At 41.2% G+C, this 24,207-nt stretch overlaps 1 protein-coding gene across 1 annotated transcript; it reads left to right on the top strand.

The window, feature by feature from the left end:
• Positions 1-1,104: 1,104 nt before the first annotated feature.
• Positions 1,105-23,668, top strand: LOC141110614 (phospholipase A2 inhibitor gamma subunit B-like). Its single transcript, XM_073602056.1, has 5 exons — positions 1,105-1,262; positions 4,857-4,976; positions 8,527-8,679; positions 15,849-16,001; positions 23,359-23,668. Exons 1-5 carry the CDS (start codon positions 1,214-1,216, stop codon positions 23,547-23,549), a joined length of 666 nt encoding a protein of 221 aa, XP_073458157.1. The 5' UTR covers positions 1,105-1,213; the 3' UTR covers positions 23,550-23,668.
• Positions 23,669-24,207: the final 539 nt, after the last annotated feature.

The raw sequence follows: 24,207 nt of genomic DNA, 5'->3' as shown, positions 1-24,207 counted from the left end.
CATTTGATGGCACAGTGGCAGCGTTTGATGGGCACAGTGGCAGCATTAGATGACAGAGTGGCTGCGTTTGATGGGCACAGTGGCGGCTCAGTGGCGGCTATTGATGGGCACAGTGGCTGCATGGGATAGTACAGTGAGGCTGCAATTTATGTTTTTTTTTTTTTTAGTTTGTTTGCGTCCCCTAAAACATTTTGAGCCCCGGCCGCCACTGGGAAAACCTATGGTCATAGGCTGCCCACCCTTTCACAATGCAGGAAAATGGAAGGGGGGGATTCAACAGCTTGGGGAAAGAGCAGGCAACATCAAAAATAAAACATAGAGTAATACAGCTAAAGGCTGCCAGCCCTTTCCCAAATAAGATCTGTCCAAAAAAATAAAGAAAAAGCAGGCATGCCCTAAAAGAGAAGGAGAGGTGATGCCATAGTAAGTGGTGAGAAGTGATGAACTGAACTGTCCTTTTAAAGAAATTTGGATGGCAAACCGGAAATCAATGGGCCAAGTCTGTCAAATTAAAAATGTCAATGTTCTAGTTTAATAGGCAAGGAAGTGACAAAAAATAGCATGGGGGGTCCTAGACACCAGGGGAGAGGAAGTGTGTTACTTTCATGATTATTAGAAAATAAAGGAAAAAAATCATATTAAAACTCACACAGTCATTTAAATATTTTCAATATATTACATTTTTATTTTCAGTTTTAGATGTTTTATGAGGCATTTTTTGGCACACGTTCCTGCTGTCAAACCAGTGCCTCAGACTTTTCCTGGGTTACCAATCACACCCTTCAGGGATAGCAGAGGGGTATGCATTTGCCCTGCTGCCTGGATACATAGGCTTTACTATTTTCTCACTGTGCGTTTGGTAGTTCGTCGGTGAGAACAGGGGTTAAATTCTTTCTTGAAATGTAGAAAATTGTTCTTGGATACAAAGTAACATTTACAAACCATTCCAAGTCTTTGCACAGGTGTCCAAACATTTCAGAACATTTGTTGAACAAACAGTAAAATGCAATTGTGTAAAATATGGATTTTGCCAAAGAGGAACTGCTTGTACACCTTGTACCCTGTACCTTGGCACAAAATGAAACTCAAATTAGTATAAATATCTCTCCTATATTCCCAAACCCTCACTCAACTCTAGTTTCAGGTACAAGATCCGTCAGGCTACTCGAATATTGGCCTTCAAACCTGAAACATAACCATAACTTCCATAACCATGAATAAAATCTTCGTCTTTTTGATCTTGAGTGCTATGGTAACTACAGGTAAGAAATACTTATGGCATAAAATTGTATTTTGTTTTTTAATTTGTGTTCCTCCATTGTGCTAAACGTTTGTACTCTAATACAAACTGGAAGTAGTAAATTGGAAGCCACAGAGTGTGTAAATCTTAACAACGAACTGGTTTTATTTACTCCAATTGTGTCTGTTAAATATATAATTGAAAGCATTTTGCTAAAACTATTTATCAAATGCAATAGAATACCAGTTGAATCTGCCAGAGATACAGAGCTGATAATATTTCGAAAGGTCTGTTACTGAAAAAGAAGTTTGTTGATAAGCAATATAACCCTGAACTTATAGAGAGGGTCCATCAAAAATGTCTTACTGGTCCATCCAGGGCTAACAATAAAGACACATGGCCCCAGATGGATGCTAAAAGAGAAGTATGGGTTTCACAAAAAAAAATAAAAAATCTATACCCACTTAGGTAGATGCAGCTTTGGTCCAATCCTGCATCTGTCCATCTCCAGCTCTAAGACCAAGAACTTGGCAATCAAACAATACTTTAGCAAGCTTTCGAATGAACTGCACTCCTATGATCCATAGGACAAGAACAGCCAAAAAAAGCTTTGGCTATACTTCTCAGATATATTTCATATAACACATAGAACAGAGGGAGTAGTCTATGCCCTCCAATGCCCATGCCAGATCCAATATATTGGACAAACCAAACGACCAATGTGTATGAGAATCAGGGAACATACCCAATACATTACAAAAGGTTACCCTAAGCATAGCATCTCAAACCATGATGCAACTCATTACAATAAAGACTTCTCCTCCTTAATTTTTTGGGGAATTTAAAAATAACCCCCATTGGGAGTGAAGTAATAAAATGACCACCCTCAGCCAGCGGGAATCTTTTTGGATACATGAGACCCTTCATCCGCTAGGTCACAATATTGAATTTGGCATTAACTGGTTTATCAGTAATTATTAGCTAAGGTTATATCAATTGTATCATTTTTTGTCAATATGTAATATTTAGTTTGTCACGTATTATTATTTTCCTCATCTCTCTCATGTAATTTTATTATATTTTAAGGTAAACATTATAATTGATTATTAGTGAATTTTGGGGAATAATTTTTGAGCTGCAAACTTAGTGACATCATGCTTGTCATATTGGAATTTCCTTTCAAATTTGGTTGTTAGTGAACGTAAAAGAATACCAATTTATCCGAAGTTATGAATTATCCGAAATAACGAATGCCATATCTAAACAAATGGAAGGTAAAGAATGAATAATAATAAATTACAATAATAATAATACATTTTTTTATTATTATTATTTATTATCCATTTGTTCCGTTCCATTTGTTTAGATGCAGCATTCGTTATTTGGGATAATTCGTAACTTTGGATAAATTGGTATTCATTCACTAACAGCCAAATTTGAAAGAAAATTCCAATACCTATAATTTAATAATTAGTAATAGTTAAGTTATTATTAGTTATTATTTCAGATTTTAGAATTTTCTGGTTTTCAAATTTCCGGGGTTTTTTTTCGAATTGTCCGATTTTTTTGTTTTTTGAATTTCCAACTTTTACGAATTTCTTAAATTTCTGAGTTTTTTTTTAATTTCTGAGTTTTTTTTTCGAATTTACAATTTCTTTCAAATTTACGAATTGCGATCATAACAAATGATCCGAGAAACGAAAAAAACAAAAACAAATGAATTTTTCAGCAGTGCACATGTCTATTATTTTACCTTAATATTTTTAATTTCATATATATAACTATGCCACTGATCATGTCTCAGCTTTGCTCCATACCATACTCTTATTTATTTAATCTCATAAGCCTTTGGTTTATATTAATATATTTTTATATATAAATAGTTTTTAATTTTTTCAAATTTTTATACCTATTCATATATATTTCTTACACATTTTATATAATTTTTATAATAATTTTTAGTTTTGTTACATATTATTGTAGTAAAAAAAAAAAAAAAAAAAAAAATATATATATATATATATATATATATATATATAGTATAATAGTATTGTTCACTATTAAAGTAGTATTAAAGTTTTGTTCTCTTTTAAATTTAAAATAACAAACATGTTATATTTACCTGCTCTGTGCAGTGGTTTTGCACAGAGCAGCTCCGATTCTCTTCTTTCCGTGTCCCCAATAGGTGCTCCTGGCCCCCCCATAAAAAGATGCTTGCCCTGGGGGCACATCCTGAGCCGCTGTTCTATGCGTCCATAAGACACTCAGGGCCGTGGTTCCACCTTGCTCTCTCCCCATTGGCTCACGCTGCTGTCTCACCCAATGAGGAGGGAGAGTCCCGGGGCAGCCAAGGCTATCATGAACATCGATGGATTGGAGGGGGCTCAGTGGATTTGGGGGGGCACTGCACGCAGAGGTTTTTTACCTTCACTCATAGAAGGTAAAAAACCTTCAGCTGTTAGAACCAATTTAAGTATATTTTAAAGCCTTCACTTAGACATTTAATGATTTCTAGGATATATATTTTATGTGAATTTTTACACATTACTTTATATTATATTTGGTGCTGTGTAGTTCAGTTAGTATTGTATACCATTGTGTTATATTCCTTTATTCACAATCGTCTCTTTTTATTAAGTTTGATGGTATGCTGGTGCTTGTAGTCTGCTTTGTAAATATCATTAAAGTGATACTAAACACACCCAGTTTAATTGATATTATCCCTTCTATTCCTGTATATGGATGATGGCACTGTAATTATTTTAATAAAAAAATCTAAGTACCCTTTTCCTAATCAATGTACAGCTATCACATGACCCAGATATTTCCCAGTCTGTCTGCAGGAAAACATAAGCAGGAGGAGCTTCTAGTCCTCCGCTGCTGGTCACATGTTCAAAATAAAAAAAACAGCCTTTGGAATACAGAGTAAAAATAAATAATTCATATCAATAAAACTGTTATAAATTGTCATACAAATATAATATTTGAAATCAAATCTTCATTATTTTTTGGCAATTGGTGTACGTGGATTTCTGCCAGTCATAGGCTGCATCACGCCTTTCTAGCCTGTGTCTTAGAATAAAAGGGAGGTGAAGCCTCCATCATTCTACATGTGATATCCCAATCTCCTATTGTGTTTAGCCGGTTAGTGGGCATGGAGGAGGAGAGAGGGAGTGAGCTTTTATATACCACTGTGTATATGCCCACGTGTGACTCTATAGTCACATGGGCTGCTCAGATGTGATAGGGAGGAAATGCTCAGCGTAGAAACTCACTGAAAAACGAGCATGTGCAGAGTTGCCAACCATGCTCTGCAAAATCCCTAGCAGAATTGCTGGCTGGCACATTCTCCTTTGGGCAGGCTTGGCAAAGGGGGCTTTGCTCCTGAAACATGTTGCCACCCGCCCTTTCCTGAGACTCTGTGCTATACCAGGTCCATGCAGTGCCGTGGACACCGCCAGCTGTCATCCTCCAAAGCAGCCAAAGGGACAAAGGGAGGGAGGTAGTAGTTAGATGAGGAGAAGCAACAGTTAGCTGAACTGATAACTTTGCCCTGAATGGGAAAATCATAGATTTTTCACTTTAATTCCATCATGTTGTCTTTTTTGTATTTTAGTGCATCTCAAAACCATGTGCAAAAGGTGTTGGAGTCTTGACTCAACTGAATGCGGCACAGAAAAGGATACAGAATGTGATGGAACCAAGTGCATGATTCTGTCAGAATCCATCAATGCCAGTAAGTATGAGTTGTGTTCTTGTGTTGCATCTTTTACCAGATTACCATATTTTATATCAGTGGCACGTCTCTTACTGGGAAGGTGGTAAGCTTGTTAGCATGGGGGAATTGCATGCTGATATATACTATGTTACCAAAAGTATTGGTACACCTGCCTTTACACGCACATGAACTTTAATGGCATCCCAGTCTTAGCTCATAGGGTTCAATATTGCAGCTATAACAGCTTCAACTCTTCTGGGAAGGATGTCCACAAGGTTTAGGAGTTTGTCTATGGGAATGTTTGACCATTCTTCCAGAAGTGCATTTGTGAGGTCAGGCCTCTAACCTCTCTAGGCCTCTAACCCTGGCCTGCCTTCCTCTCTAGCTTTCCTCATCCTCTCCCTGGCTCTCTACTCCTCAGGAGCGTTTTCTTCCTTCCCTAACACCACTTTTCTACCTATCTTCTTCCTGGTTTTTGATCCATCTCCTCTTCCTAGATTTGTATAGGCTACAAATTGTACCATTGTATGGATATTGGTGGGCCTAGAGCAGGAATATGCAATTAGCAGACCTCCAGCTTTTGCAAAACTACAAGTCCCACCATGCCTCTGCCTCTGGGTGTCATGCTTGTAGCTGTCAGAATCTTGCTATGCCTCATGGGAATTGTAGTCCTGCAACACCTGGAGGTCCGCTAATTACATATCCCTGGCCTAGAGGATACCTCGCTATTGCGGGAACCTCCCCAGGACCACTTGGCCCCCAGGGCTTTAAAAAAGGCCTATACTCTGCTATTATATCAGTTCTTGTTTTCATACTGCTGCGGCTTGTTTACTTTTGTAAGCTAACTTTTGTTACTACTGTCAATTACTAGAACTGATCCCCCGTATGGCTCTCTTCGCGGCAGCTGAAAGCTGACTTCTTCTCCTCTCCCTCCCGCCAGCTTTTGGCTGCTGCAGTGTGAGCCTTGCAAGGGATGGGTTTCAGTAATCGCCCCCCTGCCGCACCAAGCACTCTCCTTGGACATCAAACATTTCCCCCTGTTGCCCAGGCCCCCCTGTGTACCCCTGCCACCACCACTGTGCCGCCTGCCTCCCTCTCCTCCTTCTAACCAGCAGATGCAGTGACAACATAGGTTCGTTTAGGATGGAGGGTCCGGTAAATATGTCACATTTACTCATTGTGTTCATTTACCTTAATGAACACAATGAGTGATCGGTAGCGATCATTCACTGTGTTCATTCATAACTGATAGTAAACTGTCTTTATTTGGGATGAGATTGGCTGTATGGGGCCCCGTGGTTTCTCACAGCAGCCCTGGGTGTGGCTAACACCATTGCCCCTGATGAGTCACAAGCCTGTAGCTTGTCAATCATCACCTGGCCACACCTTGTCCTGTCCATTGCTTTTTATATTGACAGCACTGCCTGTGTTGTTGAAACCCTCCCATCGTGAGCATAGTGCTGTATCTGGGTATGGGGGGCATGTGATACACAAAATGTAGGAGGATCAGTGAGGTAAGATAAAGGAAGGTTTTTGGACTTCAACATTTGGAAGGATTCCTTAACACTTAACTAAGCTTCCTTACCCACACAAACTTAACTACACTTAACCCTTAAACTTAACACTTATCAATGAACCTGATCCTGTTTAGCTCTTACCTCAAACCTATTGGGGTTGATTTACTAAAACTGGAGAGTGCAAAATCTGGTGAAGTTCTGCATAGAAATGAATCAGCTTCCATTTTTTTTTTTTTCTGTCAAAGCTTAATTGAACAAATTAATGTTAGAAGTTAATAGGCTACCATGCACAACTGTACCAGATTTTGCACTCTCCAGATTTCGTAACTCAATCCCATTGTGTTACTAAAGCTAACCCTTATGTCACGTACACACGGGCGGACTTTTCGACCGGACTGGTCCGACAGACTTTCCAGCGGACTTTCGACTGACTTTTGACGGACTTCCGACAGACTTTCTAACAAACGGACTTGCCTACACACGATCAAACCAAAGTCTGATGGATTAGTACGTGATGACGTACACCGGACTAAAATAAGGAAATTGATAGCCAGTAGCCAATAGCTGCCCTAGTGTTGGTTTTTGTCCGTCGGACTAGCATACAGACGAGCGGATTTCTGGGTCCGGCGAAGTTACGACGTAAAGATTTGAAGCCTGTTCCAAATCTAAAGTCCGTCAGATATGCGACTGGAAAAGTCCGCTGAAGGTCCGGTGAAGCCCACACACGATCGGATTGTCCGCCGGATTTGGTCCGTCGGCGTCCGTCAGACCACTCCGGTCGAAAAGTCTGACCGTTTGTACGCCCCATTACACTCAAACGTTACCATTTAACCAGCCCCCTAATGTGTAACCTACCATTTAGCCCCATAAACACTAACCTTGACCTTCACCCTAACCACTAAGCTTAAAAACATTTCTCGATTAAGTCCAACAAGGTGTATGCCACCTCATGGACTTATCTCTTTGATTTACAATTACATTTTTACTGAGTGCCAAGAGCATAGCTTTTGCTATATTTTCTCCATCACTGGACCTTCTGGTCTCAGCTCTACAACTGCATAGTCACCTGCAGCCACTGTGGCTTCCCCTTCTCTTGCCGAGTCACAGAGAACATTGTATTATATTATCTTATTCACAAAATAAAAAAGCCTTCTGTGAATGAACAGCAGAGTGGAGGGATGGGAACAGCGGCGGCCGGTCCATAAGGGGCGCAGCCCCCCTAATTCCATGTGGGGCACCGGACTTATCGTTTTTTTTTTTTGGAAGCACATGATTAGAGCCTGAGGCTCTGATTGGCTTCAAAAAGGTCGAACTCACCCAATATTCGCTATGGTCTTCCGGCTTCCCCTCTCCGCTAATCAGAACAGTAGGCGGACCTTAAGACCAGATTAGCTGGAAGGAGAAGCCAGGGAAGCCATGACCGTATATCGGGTGAGTGCAGACCTGGCGGTGGGTTTGTTTGCCGCCCCTCCCAAAAAATTGAGCACAAGCTGCCACTGGGTGGGAGAGTTGCTGTTATATAGAAGGCAGCATCTCTTCTGTTTTTTGTCAAAGCTTAATTGAACAAGCTGATGTTAGAAGTTAATTGGCTACCATGTACAGCTGCACTGGATTGTGCATTCTCCAGTTTTCATAAATCAATCCCATTGTGTTACTAAACCTAACCCTAACACTCAACTGTTACAATTTAACCAACCCCTAATGTTTAACTTAACAGTTAGCCCCATAAGCCCTAACCTTGACCTTCACGCTAACCACTAAACTGGAAAATGTTTCTCGATCAGTGGCTATTGCCGCTGATCAGTGTATTTTGGCAACAGCACAATGTCCCGACGGGGGCATTCCTTCAGGGGAATCCCATCCTTTGTTCAGGCTAAAAAAAAAATACTAACAGTGTATAGCCAACTTTAGATTGACCTAACCCATATAACTATATCCCAAAATCAGATTTAGCACTTGCATACTTACCTTATCCAATGCCAGTTTTTGTCAGCCCAGTCATTTCTTGTAAGACAAATGTTCACTTTCATGCTTTGTGATATTTTTTTCAGGCAATGTGGTTTATAATAGTGTGAAAAAAACGTGTGCAACGGATATAATGTGTGATAATTGCATCACCATATCAACAAACCATGGCTTCAGCCTCCGAATCAGTGGTGAATGTAAGGAAGGAGACAACAGTAATGCCATACTGGAGTATAAGGGTGAGTTTATTTATCCTTGTCTGTGAAAATAATTAAAGTTTCGTTGTCTTCCTCCTATTTTTTAAAGCAAAAAAGAAGTGCAGTAATTCAGCAAGCAACTGTAAGTTTGAAAGTATAAAAAAAGAAGCACATCTCCACAATCTGGACCCTTCATCACTTTATGTAAAACTAAAATATTCATCATCTTCAAGGACGAAGTCTACATCACTACAGGGAAAGGGCTTGTAGATGATGAATTGTTACCCATGATGAACTACTACTGTATGCTGAGCAGTTTATACAGATACGTGCATGCAAAGGATTTTCTGTTTGAAGCTAAGTGAACCTAGATAGAGCTTCTTTAGTTGCATTAATCACTAGCAAGCAAGAGTATTATGCCGCCTACATACGAGCGGACTTTTCGACCGGACTGGTCCGAGTCCGGCGGACAATTCGACCATGTGTGGGCTTCATCGGGCCTGCAGCGAACTTTTACGGTCGAAAATCTGACGGACTTTAGATTTGGAACATGTTTCAAATCTTTACGTCGGAACTCCGCCGGACCCAGTTCCTATGGAAAAGTCCGCTCTTCTGTATGCTAGTCTGACGGACTAAAACCGAAGCTAGGGCAGCTATTGGCTACTGGCTATCAACTCCCTTATTTTAGTCCAGTTGTACGTCATCACGTACGAATCCATCGGACTGTGGGGTGATCGTGTGTAGGCAAGTCTGTTCGTCGGGAAAGTCCGTTGGAAGTCCACCAAAAGTCCGTCGGATAGTCCGTCGGACCAGTCCGGTCGAAAAGTCCGCTCGTGTGTACGCGGCATTAGCATTAGCCAGGTAGCCTGACCTAAAACAAGATTGCATCTAAAACTGAAGTTCAAAAGGTGCGCCAAGCTGTTTTCCTATACAGGACCCTATTCCATCAACATCCACTACTGGAGGTTATAAGCTGAGGACAACTAGGTGAAGAAATACCAACAGATAGAAAGACTTACCTGGGAAGTTGCCATAGTCAGGCCAGCAATGTTGGCTTTTCTTGCCAGCTCATTAGTGGCTGGGCTCAGTTCTCCAGCTCTCTGTAATGCTCAGCATCCGTTGACTGTAAACATTGTAGGTAGTGGTTGCTTGGATCTACAGATGCCAAACTCCAAGAGGTAGCAAGGTGCAGGCGGTTTTACATGGTATCCATCCAATAGTAGCCTGAGAGCAGGACATGTGTGCAGGACCAGGCAGGTGTCATCACACAAGGTCTGCCTGGAAGTTGAACTCCCCATACTGCTGTGCCAGAATAAGGCTTAATGCACACTGGTTTAAAAATTTAAAAACTCACCTAAGCTGCATTTTTTCAACCAGTTTAGGTGGGTTTAGCAGCATTTGGTGTTTGGGTGTTTATTTCATTGGTCGGAATTGTAATTTATTCTGGCCATTGAAATGAATAAGTCCCTAACAGTGTTTGGAGTTTTTTATGCCCAAAAGCTTGAAGAATCAGCAGAAGAATTGCAATCAGGAGAGGAGAATTTAACTGCCTCTAAATTCTGCTGCTCCTAAACTCTGGTAAAAGCCTATGTGTGTATGGACACCCCGTCATAAAAAAAAGGCAAAAGCTCCTATATTTGAATTTAGGAGCAGCAGTGTGTCCCAGGCTAAAGTGTTCGGGTTTGGCTTGAAGTAAAGGTGGCAATACTAAGCCTGACCCACCTCTACCCAGTGGTGCACCAGCCCAAAACCAACCAGATGAGACTGGCTCCACTCTGCAGAATTAATTCCCTCTACTACACTCTTCATGGAGCACTGAAAGCTCCCTGAACTGCAGCATAAAGGTGGGCCACCAGACCCACCTCTTCTTCCTTGTTTTATCTGCATCCTCAGTTTGCAGAGGTGTGGCCAAACATATTAAAAGTTCTGATGCCTAGTCTAAACCACATTGAAGTCAATAAGAGCTGAATCTGTCAAATCTCTTTTCTCCAATTTAAGGCTAATAGCCAGTGGATTGGCAAAAGAAGTGCATGGAGCACTGCCCCAGGGGACTTTCACCATTGCAAATACAATTTTGCAGAGCAGTGACTTTAATATTGCTGAAAGTGCAACATTAAAAATGCCCCTAAACCAGACCGGCAAGTGATGCATTTGTGAACAAAGTAATATAGCAAAATTGATATTTTTACAAAGGAAAAGAAAAAAAGCCATTAAAATGGCGTTAATTCAATCTTCCCTGCAAGCTTCCTTTGTTTTATAATGTGTATGGGTTAAGAGTAAAGGTGGAAGCTTGGGAATAGATGTCATCAGGGAGGATTTTCTGCTGGGCAAAGTTACATAGGGAAGTGGTCCCAATGCTTTGGTGCTCCCAAGGAGGAGAGTCAAGAGGGAAGATGGCTAAAAGATGTACAATTGTGCTCTGCACTTAAATAACTGTTAAAGAATGTTTAACCTTTCATATGGCGTTCTACACTAAGGATTCTGATAGTATGGTCAGATGTTGGCACCAAGTTGTACCAGTCCCACTCCTCTTTTCCTTTTGATTAGAACACTCATTGAACTGCTTCAAATTCCTAGCCCTATGACTAATGCCCCGTACACACGGTCGGACTTTGTTCGGACATTCCGACAACAAAATCCTAGGATTTTTTCCGACGGATGTTGGCTCAAACTTGTCTTGCATACACACGGTCACACAAAGTTGTCGGAAAATCCGATCGTTCTAAACGCGGTGACGTAAAACACGTACGTCGGGACTATAAACGGGGCAGTGGCCAATAGTTTTCATCTCTTTATTTATTCTGAACATGCGTGGCACTTTGTCCGTCGGATTTGTGTACACACGATCGGAATTTCCGACAACAAGGTCCTATCACACGTTTTCCGTCGGAAAATCCGACCGTGTGTACGGGGCATAACACTTAATAAAGGAATGTCCACACATGAATGCATTTTCAGCACTTTACTGCACCTTCATATCTTCACATTATTTCTCATGCCATTTCACATTTGACATACTATCAGAATCTTCAGAGCAGAGTGCAATGTGCAAGGTTTTTTTTTTCACAAGAAAACAATGTGAAAGGTTAAACATTCTTTAGCAGTTATTTCAGTGCAGAGCACAAGTACACATCTTTTAGCCATCTTCCCTACTGACTCTCCTCCATTTGGACCACTTCTCTATGTATACAAAGTCCACTATCTTATGCTTTCCATCACAGAGTCACGGGACCCGCAGCTGAAGGTTAGGGGGACAAGATGCCCAAAAGCTTGAAGATGCCTCCTTTAGTATACCAGTCTTACAAATGTCCCTTCTATAGCTTTGCCCATCAGGAAATGCTCCCTGATGACATTAATTCCCAAGCATCCACCGTTACTCTTACACAAGGACTCGGTTCAGACCCCTGTTACCTCACTGCACCTGGTGTGAACAAGCCCTAAAATGTAGTCTGTGAGGCGAAGTTCAGTGATCTTAGATTGTAACTCCTCCAAATTCCCCCTTCTAGCACGCATCCCCCCAAATTCCTCCTCCTAGCACAAAGCCCTCCAAATTCCCCCTCATAGCTAAACCCCGCCCCCCCCCAAAACCTCCTCCTAGCACAAAACCTCTTAAATCCCCTGTCCTAGCACAAGTTTCTCACCAAATCCCCCCTCCTAGCACCCTCCCCCCAAATTCCTCCTCCTAGCACAACCCCCCCTCACTCTTAGCGCAAACCACACTCCAATCCCCCCCCCCCCAAATTCCTTCTCCCAGCACAATCCTCTCAAATCCCCCCCGCTTAGCACAAATGTGGGCTGTCCTTAAAGTGATTGTAAAGTCTCATTTTGTTTCTATTAAAATAACAAACACATTATACTTACCTACCCTGTGCAGTTGGTTTTTCACAGAGCAGCCTGGATCCTTCGCTTCTTGGGTCCCTAACTGGAGCTTCTGGCCCCTCCCTCCTGTTGAGTGCCCCCAAAGCAAGCAGCTTGCTATGGGGCACCTAAGCCATTCAGACATGGAGCTGCTGTTCGGCCCCACCCCCTCTCTCCCGATTGGCTAACTGAGTTTGATTGACAGCAGCTCAGGTAAGTATTAGGGGGGCTGAGAGGGGGCTGCTACACACAGAATGCTTTTTATCTTAATGCATTAAGATAAAAAAAACTTCTGACTTTACAACCACTTTAACTCTTGTGCAGTGTTCCCTCCCTCCATGTTTCACGATCAGTTCTCTCTACTTCCTTTTCCTTCATTCCCCATTGAATGACCACCTACTGCTCTGTATCCTCTCCCAGTAAAATATGATCAGCTGCTGTTGCTCTTCTTCCTCCCAATCTTGCTTCCCCAACTGTGGGCTGTGTGCGTTAAAGCGGAGTTCTGCTTAAAAAAATAATTAAAAGTCAGCAGCTACAATTACTGCAGATGCTGACTATTAATAATCGGACACTTACCTGTCCCAGGGTCCAGCGATGTGGGGAATCAAAGCCCCGCTCGTCTTTCCCTCCTCTCTGCGGCACCGGCATTGTAACTTTGGGTGCCCAGCTGTGGCTACACAGCCGGGCACCCACTGCGCATGCGTGAGCTCCGCCATGCACCGTGACTGGCCGGGCAATCATCTGGGACCTGTGACGTGTCCCAGATGATGGCCGAGAGGGAGGGGCGAGAGGTGATCTCCCTTCCGGTGCCGTGGTGCACCAGGAGGAAGTGGGATCTGGGACCCTCTAAAAAGAGGGTACTGGCCCCCCCCCAAAAAAATTACATGCCAAATGTGGCATGTTAGGGGGTCACCTCCCTTAAAGCGGAAGTTCCATTTTTGGGTGGAACTCCACTTTAACTCCCATGCAGTGCGACTCTGCGGGGAGAGAGAGAGCACAGTATGCACAGCTATCTCCTCCTCCCTGCAGATATGTGTACTATTGCCAGCAAAGCAGAAAGCTTAACCTTAATGCCACGTACACACGGTCTGACTTTTCGTCTACAAAAGTCCGACGGACGCCGACGGACTAAAGCTGGCTGACAATCCGATCGTGTGTGGGCTTCCCCAGACTTTCAGCTGACTTTTCCAGCCGCAAATCTGACGGACTTTAGATTTGAAACATGCTTCAAATCTTTACGTCGTAACTACGCCGGACCCAGAAATCCGCTCGTCTGTGTGCTAGTCCGATGGGCAAAAACCCACGCTAGGGCAGCTATTGGCTACTGGCTATCAACTTCCTTATTTTAGTCCGGTGTACGTCATCACGTACAAATCCGTCGGATTTGTGTGTGATCGTATGTAGGCAAGTCCGTTCGTAAGAAAGTCTGCCGCAAGTCCGCCAAAAGTCCGTCGAAAGTCTGTCGGACAGGCTGTCGGACTTTTGTAGCCGAAAAGTCCGACCATGTGTACGCAGCATAACAATTGATGAGTCATCGGTTGGTAGGACGCAGGCGGGTGGCACGCACAGCTTTCTGCTTTGCTGACAATAGTACACATGGTTACAGGAGAGAGCCATGCGGGCTGTGCTCCCTCTCTCCTCGCAGAGTCGCACTGCATGGGAGTTAACACAGAGTAGCGGTCAGATCGGAATCTGTCCACGGCACCCTGGTTAAAAAACCCTGATCTATACCTGGAAATTCAGCCCACATAGGGCCCCTTAGCTCATCTCAGTGTAGGTCTATATCTTGGCATCCCTAGGGAGGGATTTCTCTAAAAGGGAGTTAACACCTGCTTATAACTTTTCCCTTACCATACCAAAATTGCAACAGAGTCATCTAACAGTAGATAAGCAAACTGCATCTGCTACCCAATGAGGTGGGGCCCACACCCCCAAATACATACCAGATTCTTATCAGGGGTGTGCATCATACAGAAAGTAGGTAACACACAGACAACAACTGTACAACCACAAATGACCTTCCCCTGACAGAGCTAATCCCCCACCCCAAAAATTCCTCCTCCTACAGAGTGGCAGAGAAAGAGGCTGTTGCAGAAGAGCAGCTATAACTAGAGAGGGAGTGGAGAAGTCCAATGCCGCTAGAATTGTATGGCTAAAAAACAATTGGGGAAAAAGGGGGGATTTAGGGACTTTCAGGAAGCCATGATCTGGTGAGATCATGTATTTCCATCCCTAGGGACTTTATATGATATCATGACCTGGTAAGGACATAGATATCCATCCCATTTATATTTGAAGAAAAAAAGGATATGACCATATACCAGGGGTGTGGGACTTTGTGTGAAGCATATGACAGCCCAGAGAATAATAGGGTGAATATGAAGGAATTTTATTACACATTGCATTATACAGGAATTGTATGGCTGTGTAAATCCCCTCACCTCCTCCTCTGATATTATATGGATGTGCAGGGCAGTGGCAGCTGGTGAAGTTTTAGGATGTTGGGGCGCCAGACCCACCCCTCCACTTATAAGCACCACCCCTATAGCATCCACCCACTCCGTCCCCTGTATTCCACTTGCTTCCACCCATAGTGTCAGGAGTATACAGCTCAGCATCACAGGACAGAGTATACAGCCCCAGAATCACAGGACAGAGTATACAGCGCAGACTCACAGCAGAGTATACAGCCCCAGAATCACAGCAGAGTATATATACACACACACACACACACTATTTTCTTTTCAATTTTCTTTATTAAAGGTTTTACAAATTAAACAAAATGACATGGACAATAAGTCAGTAATCATATGTTCAGTCAAATAACAAAAAAGTGTTGTACAAAACAAGTAAAAAAAAGGGGGGGGGGGGTAACATGTGAGTGTCAGTACGCTCTGTGAACATAAGGACACAAATGTAGACCTACCCTTAAAGGGTCTAGAATAACATATCATATGAGTTCCATAACACACACACTATTTTACCAACCTATTTTACACGCACATCAATTTTAATGGCATCCCAGTCTTAGTCTATAGAGTTCAATACTGAGTTGGCCCACCCTTTGCAGCTATACCTCTTCTTGGAAGGCTATCTACAAGGTTTAGGAGGGTGTCTATGGGAATGTTTGACCATTCTTCCAGAAGTGCATTTGTGAGGTCAGGCACTAATGTGGATGAGAAGGCCTGGCTCGCAGTCTTTGCTCTAATTCATCCCAAAGGTGTTCTATCGGGTTGAGGTCAGGACTGTTCAGGACAGGTCAACTTCCTCCACCCCAAACTCGATTGGAAAGTTCCCAGGTATGTGCATAAATAGATAGATAGAAAATGTATTCATTTATTTTTATTTTCCAGTACAATGTCGTGATAAAATGCCACTTAACCACTTCAAGTGTCCAAGCTGCTATGTGGATACATCTACTGATGGCTGCAAAAGCAATGGAATGGTATTGTGCCGTGGGAACGAATTTGAGTGTTTGAAGTTTAGGTCACGTGTTCAACTGCCCGGTATGTATCTATCACAATTATGATTCTATTGTGATTACCACATAAACAGTATCGCACAAAAGTGAGTACACCTCTCACATTTTTGTAAATATTTTATTATATCTTTTCATGTGATAACACTGAAGAAATTGCACTTTGCTACAATGTAAAGTAGTGAGTGTACAGCTTGTATAACAGTGTAAATTTTCTGTCCCCTCAAAATAGCTCAACACACAGCCATTTGGCAACAAAAGTGAGTACACCAAGTGAAAATGTCCAAATTGAGATAAGTAGCCATTTTCATGTGACTCGTTAGTGTTACAAGGTGCCAGGTGTGAATGGGGAGCAGGTGTGTTAAATTTGGTGTTATCGCTCTCACTCTCTCTTACTGGTCACTGGAAATTCAACATGGCACCTCAGGGCAAAGAACTCAGAGGATCTGAAAAAAATAAAGTTTTTTCTACATAAAGATGGCCTAGGCTATAAGAAGATTGCCAAGACCCTGAAACTGAGCTGCAGCACGGTGGCCAAGACCATATAGCGGTTTAACAGGACAGGTTCCACTCAGAACAGGCCTTGTCATGATCGACCAAAGAAGTTGAGTGCACATGCTCAGCATCCTATCCAGAGGTTGTCTTTGGGAAATAGACGTATGAGTGCTGCCAGCATTGCTGCAGAGTTTGAATGGGTGGGGGGGTCAGCCTGTCAGTTCTCAGACCATACGCCGCACACTGCATCAAATAGAGCTGCATGGCTGCTGTGCCAGAAGAAAGCCTCTCCTAAAGATGATGCACAAGAAAGCCCGCAAACAGTTTGCTGAAGACAAGCAGACTAAGGACGTGGATTACTGGAACCTTGACCTGTGGTCTGACGAGACCAAGATAAACTTATTTGGTTCAGATGGTGTCAAGCGTGTGTGGCAGCAACCAGGTGAGGAGTACAAAGATAAGTGTGTCTTGCCTACAGTCAAGTATGGTGGTGGGAGTGTCATGGTCTGGAGCTGGATGAGTACTGCCGGCACTGGGGAGCTACAGTTCCTTGAGGGAACCATGAATGCCAACATGTACTGTGCCATTAATGTCTAAACCACTGGAAACAAAAGCGAGTACACCCCTAAGTGAAAATGGGCCCAATTAGCCATTTTCCTTCCCTGGAGTCATGTGACTTGTTAGTGTTACAATGTCTCTGGTGTGAATGGGGAGCAGGTGTGTTTGGTGTTATCGCTCTCAATCTCACATACTGGTCACTGAAAGTTCAACGTGGCACCTCATGGCAAAGAACTCTGAGGATCTGAAAAAAATAATTGTTGCTCTTGATAAAGATGATCTAGGTCTATAACAAGATTGCCAAGACCCTGAAACTGAGCTGCAGCATGGTGACCAAGACCATACAGCAGTTTAACAGGACAGGTTCCACTCAGAACAGGCCTTGCCACAATCGACCAAAGAAGTTGAGTGCACGTGCTCAGTGTCATATCCTGAGGTTGTCTTTGGGAAATAGACGTATGAGTGCTGCCAGCATCGCTGCAGAGTTTGAAGGGGTGGGGGGGTTAGCCTGTCAGTGCTCAGACCATACGCTGCACACTGCATCAAATTGGTCTGCATGGCTGTTGTCCCAGAAGGAAGCCTCTTTTAAAGATGATGCACAAGAAAGCACGCAGTTTGCTGAAGATTAGCAGACTAAGGACATGGATTACTGGAACCATGTCCTGTTGTCTGATGAGATCAAGATAAACGTATTTGATTCAGATGGTGTCAACCGTGTGTGTCGGCAACCAGGTGAGGACTACAAAGACAAGTGTGTCTTGCCTACAGTCAAGCATGTCATGGTCTGGGGCTGCATGAGTGCTGCCAACACTGGGGAGCTACAGTTCATTGAGGGAACCATGAATGCCAACATGTACTGTGACATAAAGCCGAGCATGATCCCCTCCCTTTGGAGACTGGGCCGCAGGGCAGTATTCCAACATGGTAACGACCCCAAACACACCTCCAAGATGACCACTGCCTTGCTAAAGAAGCTGAGGGTAAAGGTGATGGACTGGCCAAGCATGTCTCCAGACTTAAACCCTATTGAGCATCTGTGGGACATCCTCAAATGGAAGGTGGAGGAGCGAAAGGTCTCTAACATCCACCAGCTCCGTGATGTCGTCATGGAGGAGTGGAAGAGGACTCCAGTGGCAACCTGTGAAGCTCTGGTGAACTACATGCCCAAGAGGGTTAAGGCAATGCTGGAAAATAATGGTGGCCACACAAAATATTGACACTTTGGGCCCAATTTGGACATTTTCACTTAGGGGTGTACTCACTTTTGTTGCCAGCGGTTTAGACATTAATGGCTGTGTGTTTGAGTTATTTTGAGGGCACAGCAAATTTACACTGTTATACAAGCTGTATGCTCACTACTTTACATTGTAGCAAAGTGTCATTTCTTCAGTGTTGTCACATGAAAAGATATAATAAAATATTTACAAAAATGTGAGATACTTTATATGGAGTGATGTACTCCTTGCCATACATTTTGATTCACTTTGAGGTTCATTGACCATAAGAATGGTATAAGGCTCCAAAGATCCCCTTTACTTTAAGGTGCAACACGGAGTTTCTTTGCCTACTTAAAAGAAATAAATATTAAATGAACCCTGTATATAGTTTAGACTGCATATGTACAATATTTTACATAGAAATAAAATTGTTAATAAAAATCAAGCAGTCAAGAACACATTTTTGCTATTATTGAACATCAAGCAATGATGTTCCTCCCCTTTTCATCCCCTTTTATCTCTATCTATATTTTAGAACTATACATACTGTATGTGATAGGAAAAGGGAATGATCCCTCCTGTCTCCTCTCTCAAGTCACTTGAACTGTCCAATCATGTAAAAAATTCCCCATTTTTTAAAGGATCAAATCCCTCCAAAGTAATATTTTGATTAGAAGCAAAATCTAGTGGGTTGATTCACCCTATATTGTTTCACCCAATGAAGAGTCCATCAGTCAGATCTCCTTACTATAATTTAAGGATCTGTCCCTGCCCACCTTGATGTAATTCCAGCTCGGAACAACCAAATCCTAAAACAAAAATGAAAAATATTGCAGCTTACTAATCTTTAGATGTGGTGGTTGCATTTTTTTCCCTTTTTCAGGGGTTTTCTCCTATTTTTCCCTGGGGATCCTTCAAGTAAAAAATTACCTGTCTTAGGGTGACAAGGTTCAGAGCAAATCAAGTTTAGCAACATTATTCACTGTACCCCAGTGGCGGCTGGTGCTCCATTTTTTTGGGGGGGCGCAAACAAAGCCCCAACCAACCCCATAACACCCCCCCCCCCCCCGTCACTCGCCCGCATTAGGGCCTACAGATAGATAGACACTGGGTGGGAGAGATAGACAGACAGAGACTGGGTGTGAGTGATAGATAGATAGATAGATAGATAGATAGATAGATAGATAGATAGATAGATAGATAGATAGATAGATAGATAGATAGATAGATAGATAGATCTATTCCTATATACTGATCTCCATGTATACACAGCTGGGATCTGTAGTAGGATTTTATATAAACCCATGTATTTCATATTATTCATATTTATTTTTATGTGTTATTAATACCAGTAGTAGTAGTATCAATATCAATAGTAGTAGCAGTAGTAGTAACAGTAGTAGTAGTATCAATAGCAATAGTAGTAGTAGTATCAATAGTAGTATCAATATCAAAAGTAGTAGTATCAATATCAATAGTAGTAGTAATATCAATAGTAGTAGTAGCAATATCAATAGTAGTAGCAATATCAATAGTAATAGTGAGATAGATAGGGAGATATAGATAGGGAGATATAGATAGGGAGATATAGATAGGGAGATATAGATAGAGATATAGATAGAGAGATAGAGATATAGATAGAGAGATATAGATAGAGAGATATAGATATAGATAGAGAGATATAGATATAGATAGAGAGATATAGATATAGATAGAGAGATATAGATATAGATATAGATATAGAGAGATATAGATATAGATAGAGAGATATAGATAGAGAGATATAGATATAGATAGAGAGATATAGATATAGATATAGATAGAGAGATATAGATATAGATAGAGAGATATAGATATAGATATAGATAGAGAGATATAGATATAGATAGAGAGATATAGATATAGATAGAGAGATATAGATAGAGAGATATAGATAGAGAGATATAGATAGAGAGATATAGATAGAGAGATATAGATAGAGAGGTATAGATAGAGAGGTATAGATAGAGAGGTATAGATAGAGGGGTATAGATAGAGGGGTATAGATAGAGAGATATAGATAGAGAGGTATAGATAGAGAGGTATAGATAGAGGGGTATAGATAGAGGGGTATAGATAGAGAGATACAGATAGAGGGGTATAGATAGAGGGGTATAGATAGAGAGGTATAGATAGAGAGGTATAGATAGAGGGGTATAGATGGAGAGATATAGATAGAGAGATAGATATAGCTATAGATATAGATAGATAGAGAGATATATAGAGAGATATAGATATAGAGATATAGATATAGATAGAGAGATATAGATATAGATAGAGAGATATAGATAGAGATATAGAGATATAGATATAGAGATATAGATAGAGAGATATAGATATAGATATAGATAGAGAGATATAGATAGAGATAGAGAGATATAGATATAGATAGAGAGATAGAGAGATATAGATATAGATAGAGAGATATAGATAGAGAGATATAGATAGAGATAGAGAGATATAGATATAGATAGAGAGATATAGATATAGATAGAGAGATATAGATAGAGAGATATAGATATAGATAGAGAGATATAGATAGAGAGATATAGATAGAGAGATATAGATATAGATAGAGAGATATAGATATAGATATAGATAGAGAGATATAGATAGAGAGATATAGATATAGATAGAGAGATAGAGAGATATAGATATAGATAGAGAGATATAGATAGAGAGATATAGATAGAGATAGAGAGATATAGATATAGATAGAGAGATATAGATATAGATAGAGAGATATAGATAGAGAGATATAGATATAGATAGAGAGATATAGATAGAGAGATATAGATAGAGAGATATAGATATAGATAGAGAGATATAGATAGAGAGATATAGATATAGATAGAGATAGAGAGATATAGATATAGATAGAGAGATATAGATATAGATAGAGAGATAGAGAGATATAGATATAGATAGAGAGATATAGATAGAGAGATATAGATAGAGATAGAGAGATATAGATATAGATAGAGAGATATAGATATAGATAGAGAGATAGAGAGATATAGATATAGATAGAGAGATATAGATAGAGAGATATAGATAGAGATAGAGAGATATAGATATAGATAGAGAGATATAGATATAGATAGAGAGATATAGATAGAGAGATATAGATATAGATAGAGAGATATAGATAGAGAGATATAGATGGAGAGATATAGATATAGATATAGATAGAGAGATATAGATAGAGAGATATAGATATAGATAGAGAGATATAGATAGAGAGATATAGATAGAGAGATATAGATAGAGAGGTATAGATAGAGGGGTATAGATAGAGAGATATAGATAGAGAGATATAGATAGAGGGGTATAGATAGAGGGGTATAGATAGAGGGGTATAGATAGAGGGGTATAGATAGAGGGGTATAGATAGAGAGATCTAGATAGAGAGATACAGATAGAGGGGTATAGATAGAGGGGTATAGATAGAGAGATATAGATAGAGGGGTATAGATAGAGGGGTATAGATAGAGGGGTATAGATAGAGAGATATAGATAGAGGGGTATAGATAGAGGGGTATAGATAGAGGGGTATAGATAGAGGGGTATAGATAGAGGGGTATAGATAGAGAGATATAGATAGAGAGATATAGATAGAGAGATATAGATAGAGAGATACAGATAGAGGGGTATAGATAGAGAGATATAGATAGAGAGATATAGATAGAGAGGTATAGATAGAGGGGTATAGATAGAGAGATATAGATAGAGAGATATAGATAGAGGGGTATAGATAGAGGGGTATAGATAGAGGGGTATAGATAGAGAGATATAGATAGAGAGGTATAGATATAGATAGAGGGGTATAGATAGAGGGGTATAGATAGAGCGGTATAGATATAGAGATATAGATATAGAGATATAGATAGAGAGATATAGATAGAGAGGTATAGATAGAGGGGTATAGATAGAGGGGTATAGATAGAGCGGTATAGATAGAGCGGTATAGATAGAGCGGTATAGATAGAGAGATATAGATATAGAGATATAGATAGAGAGATACAGATAGAGAGATATAGATAGAGAGATACAGATAGAGGGATATAGATAGAGAGATATAGATAGAGGGGTATAGATAGAGGGGTATAGATAGAGGGGTATAGATAGAGGGGTATAGATAGAGGGGTATAGATAGAGGGGTATAGATAGAGAGATATAGATAGAGGGGTATAGATAGAGAGATATAGATAGAGGGGTATAGATAGAGGGGTATAGATAGAGGGGTATAGATAGAGAGATATAGATAGAGGGGTATAGATAGAGGGGTATAGATAGAGGGGTATAGATAGAGGGGTATAGATAGAGAGATATAGATAGAGGGGTATAGATAGAGAGGTATAGATAGAGAGATATAGATAGAATGTGTGTGAATCCAGAGAGAGCATTAGACAGATAGAAGTGTTGGGGTTCCCCTCCATCCAGCAGAACTTTTCCTACCCTCCCCCCCAGCACTCACCTGGAAGACAGCCCAGCACAGTGAGTCTGGCTCCATCCTTCTCCCCGTCCATTGAGACGGCCGGCTCTCTCACTCTCCCTATGGCTCCAAGGCAGCATTCTTTAATCTCTGTGTGACTGTGTAGTCACACAGCAGTAGAGGAGTCCGCTCCTCATGCTTCCTCTGCTCGGGCGCACTGGGAAATAAAAAGCGGAAGTGACATCATAACTTGAATGTCACTCAAAGTCCCGGCCATCTAATGCATATAATATGCGGAAGCTACTCGGCGCGATGGATCGCGCCACAAGGCGGGTTAAAAGCCCGCAAATGAAGCGCCGCGTCTGCAATCTCGTGATTGCATAGACGTGGCGCTTCCCATAGTGCACTGCGCCCGGCGCCCGAACGCAGTGCACTTATGGACCTTTTTTTCGAATTTTTTTCATTTTTTAAAGGGCCAGTTTTAAATTTTTTTTTTTTTTTTCATTTTTTTTTTTTTGTGACTGTGCAGAGGGGGGGGGGGGGGGGGGGGCGGCGCCCAGGCGCCCCCTATGGACGGGCCGCCACTGCTGTACCCTATTTAGAAGTATTTGGTAAAAATAAAATCTTATCTTGATTTGCAGATGGTAAGGAAGTACCATTGTCAATGCAAGGCTGCGTTACAGAAGGTGGTTGTATAATGGGGGATGGAGTTGCACTCGGAGCAAAGCAATTAGAAGCAATAGAGAAGACGTGTACCCCTGCAATACCTGTTATTCCTGCTAAAGAACCAAATCAGCTGAAAGCCGTGCTTGATTCTTTGTTAGGACTTTGATGCATGCGTTAAACTTCATAAGCTTTGGTTGCTTTAGAAACAATGACAACTTAAAACAGCATTGAGATGTATCAAATAGTAGATGTGCTAAATGCATGTTAATAAAATCTTTAACTCATCATCAGTGTTACTTTGTTTTTTCAAAGACAATTTGCATTGGTCATTATTACACACAGTAATTGGTATATGCAATACACTGCACAATGCCATTGCCTTAATGATGTGTCATGAAGAATTAATTCCCGCAGTAGCTTTTCTCAACCTTTTTGTCCTGGAGGAACCCTTGAAATCAGTTTAGGTCTCAAGGAATATTGATGAGGGGACACACTGGACATGTTTGCTGCCATTGTGCTATATACTGGGTGTTCAGTGCACCCCTGTGCCTTTGAGGATTGGGCTACCTTCAGGCCCATCTGCCCTCTATCTATCTATTAGACTATGTAAAAAGAGTGCACACTAAACAATAAAGTGCATTCGTGCAAATACAGACAAATATCGAAATATACGAATGTGCAGATAATCAACAGTATATAAACAATAAGAACTGTGAATAAAGTTTGAAGACACATGCTAAATTACATCACATGTGAATAAATAAAGTGCAAACAAAAAGTTCATATAAAGCTGGATTCCATCAAAGAAAGTCTCATGAAAGAAG

The sequence above is a fragment of the Aquarana catesbeiana genome, linkage group LG10 (assembly GCF_042186555.1).
Source record: "Aquarana catesbeiana isolate 2022-GZ linkage group LG10, ASM4218655v1, whole genome shotgun sequence".
NCBI classification, from domain to species: domain Eukaryota; kingdom Metazoa; phylum Chordata; class Amphibia; order Anura; family Ranidae; genus Aquarana; species Aquarana catesbeiana.
Note: the sequence above shows the minus strand (reverse complement) of the source record. Positions and strands in the feature narration are given on the sequence as shown.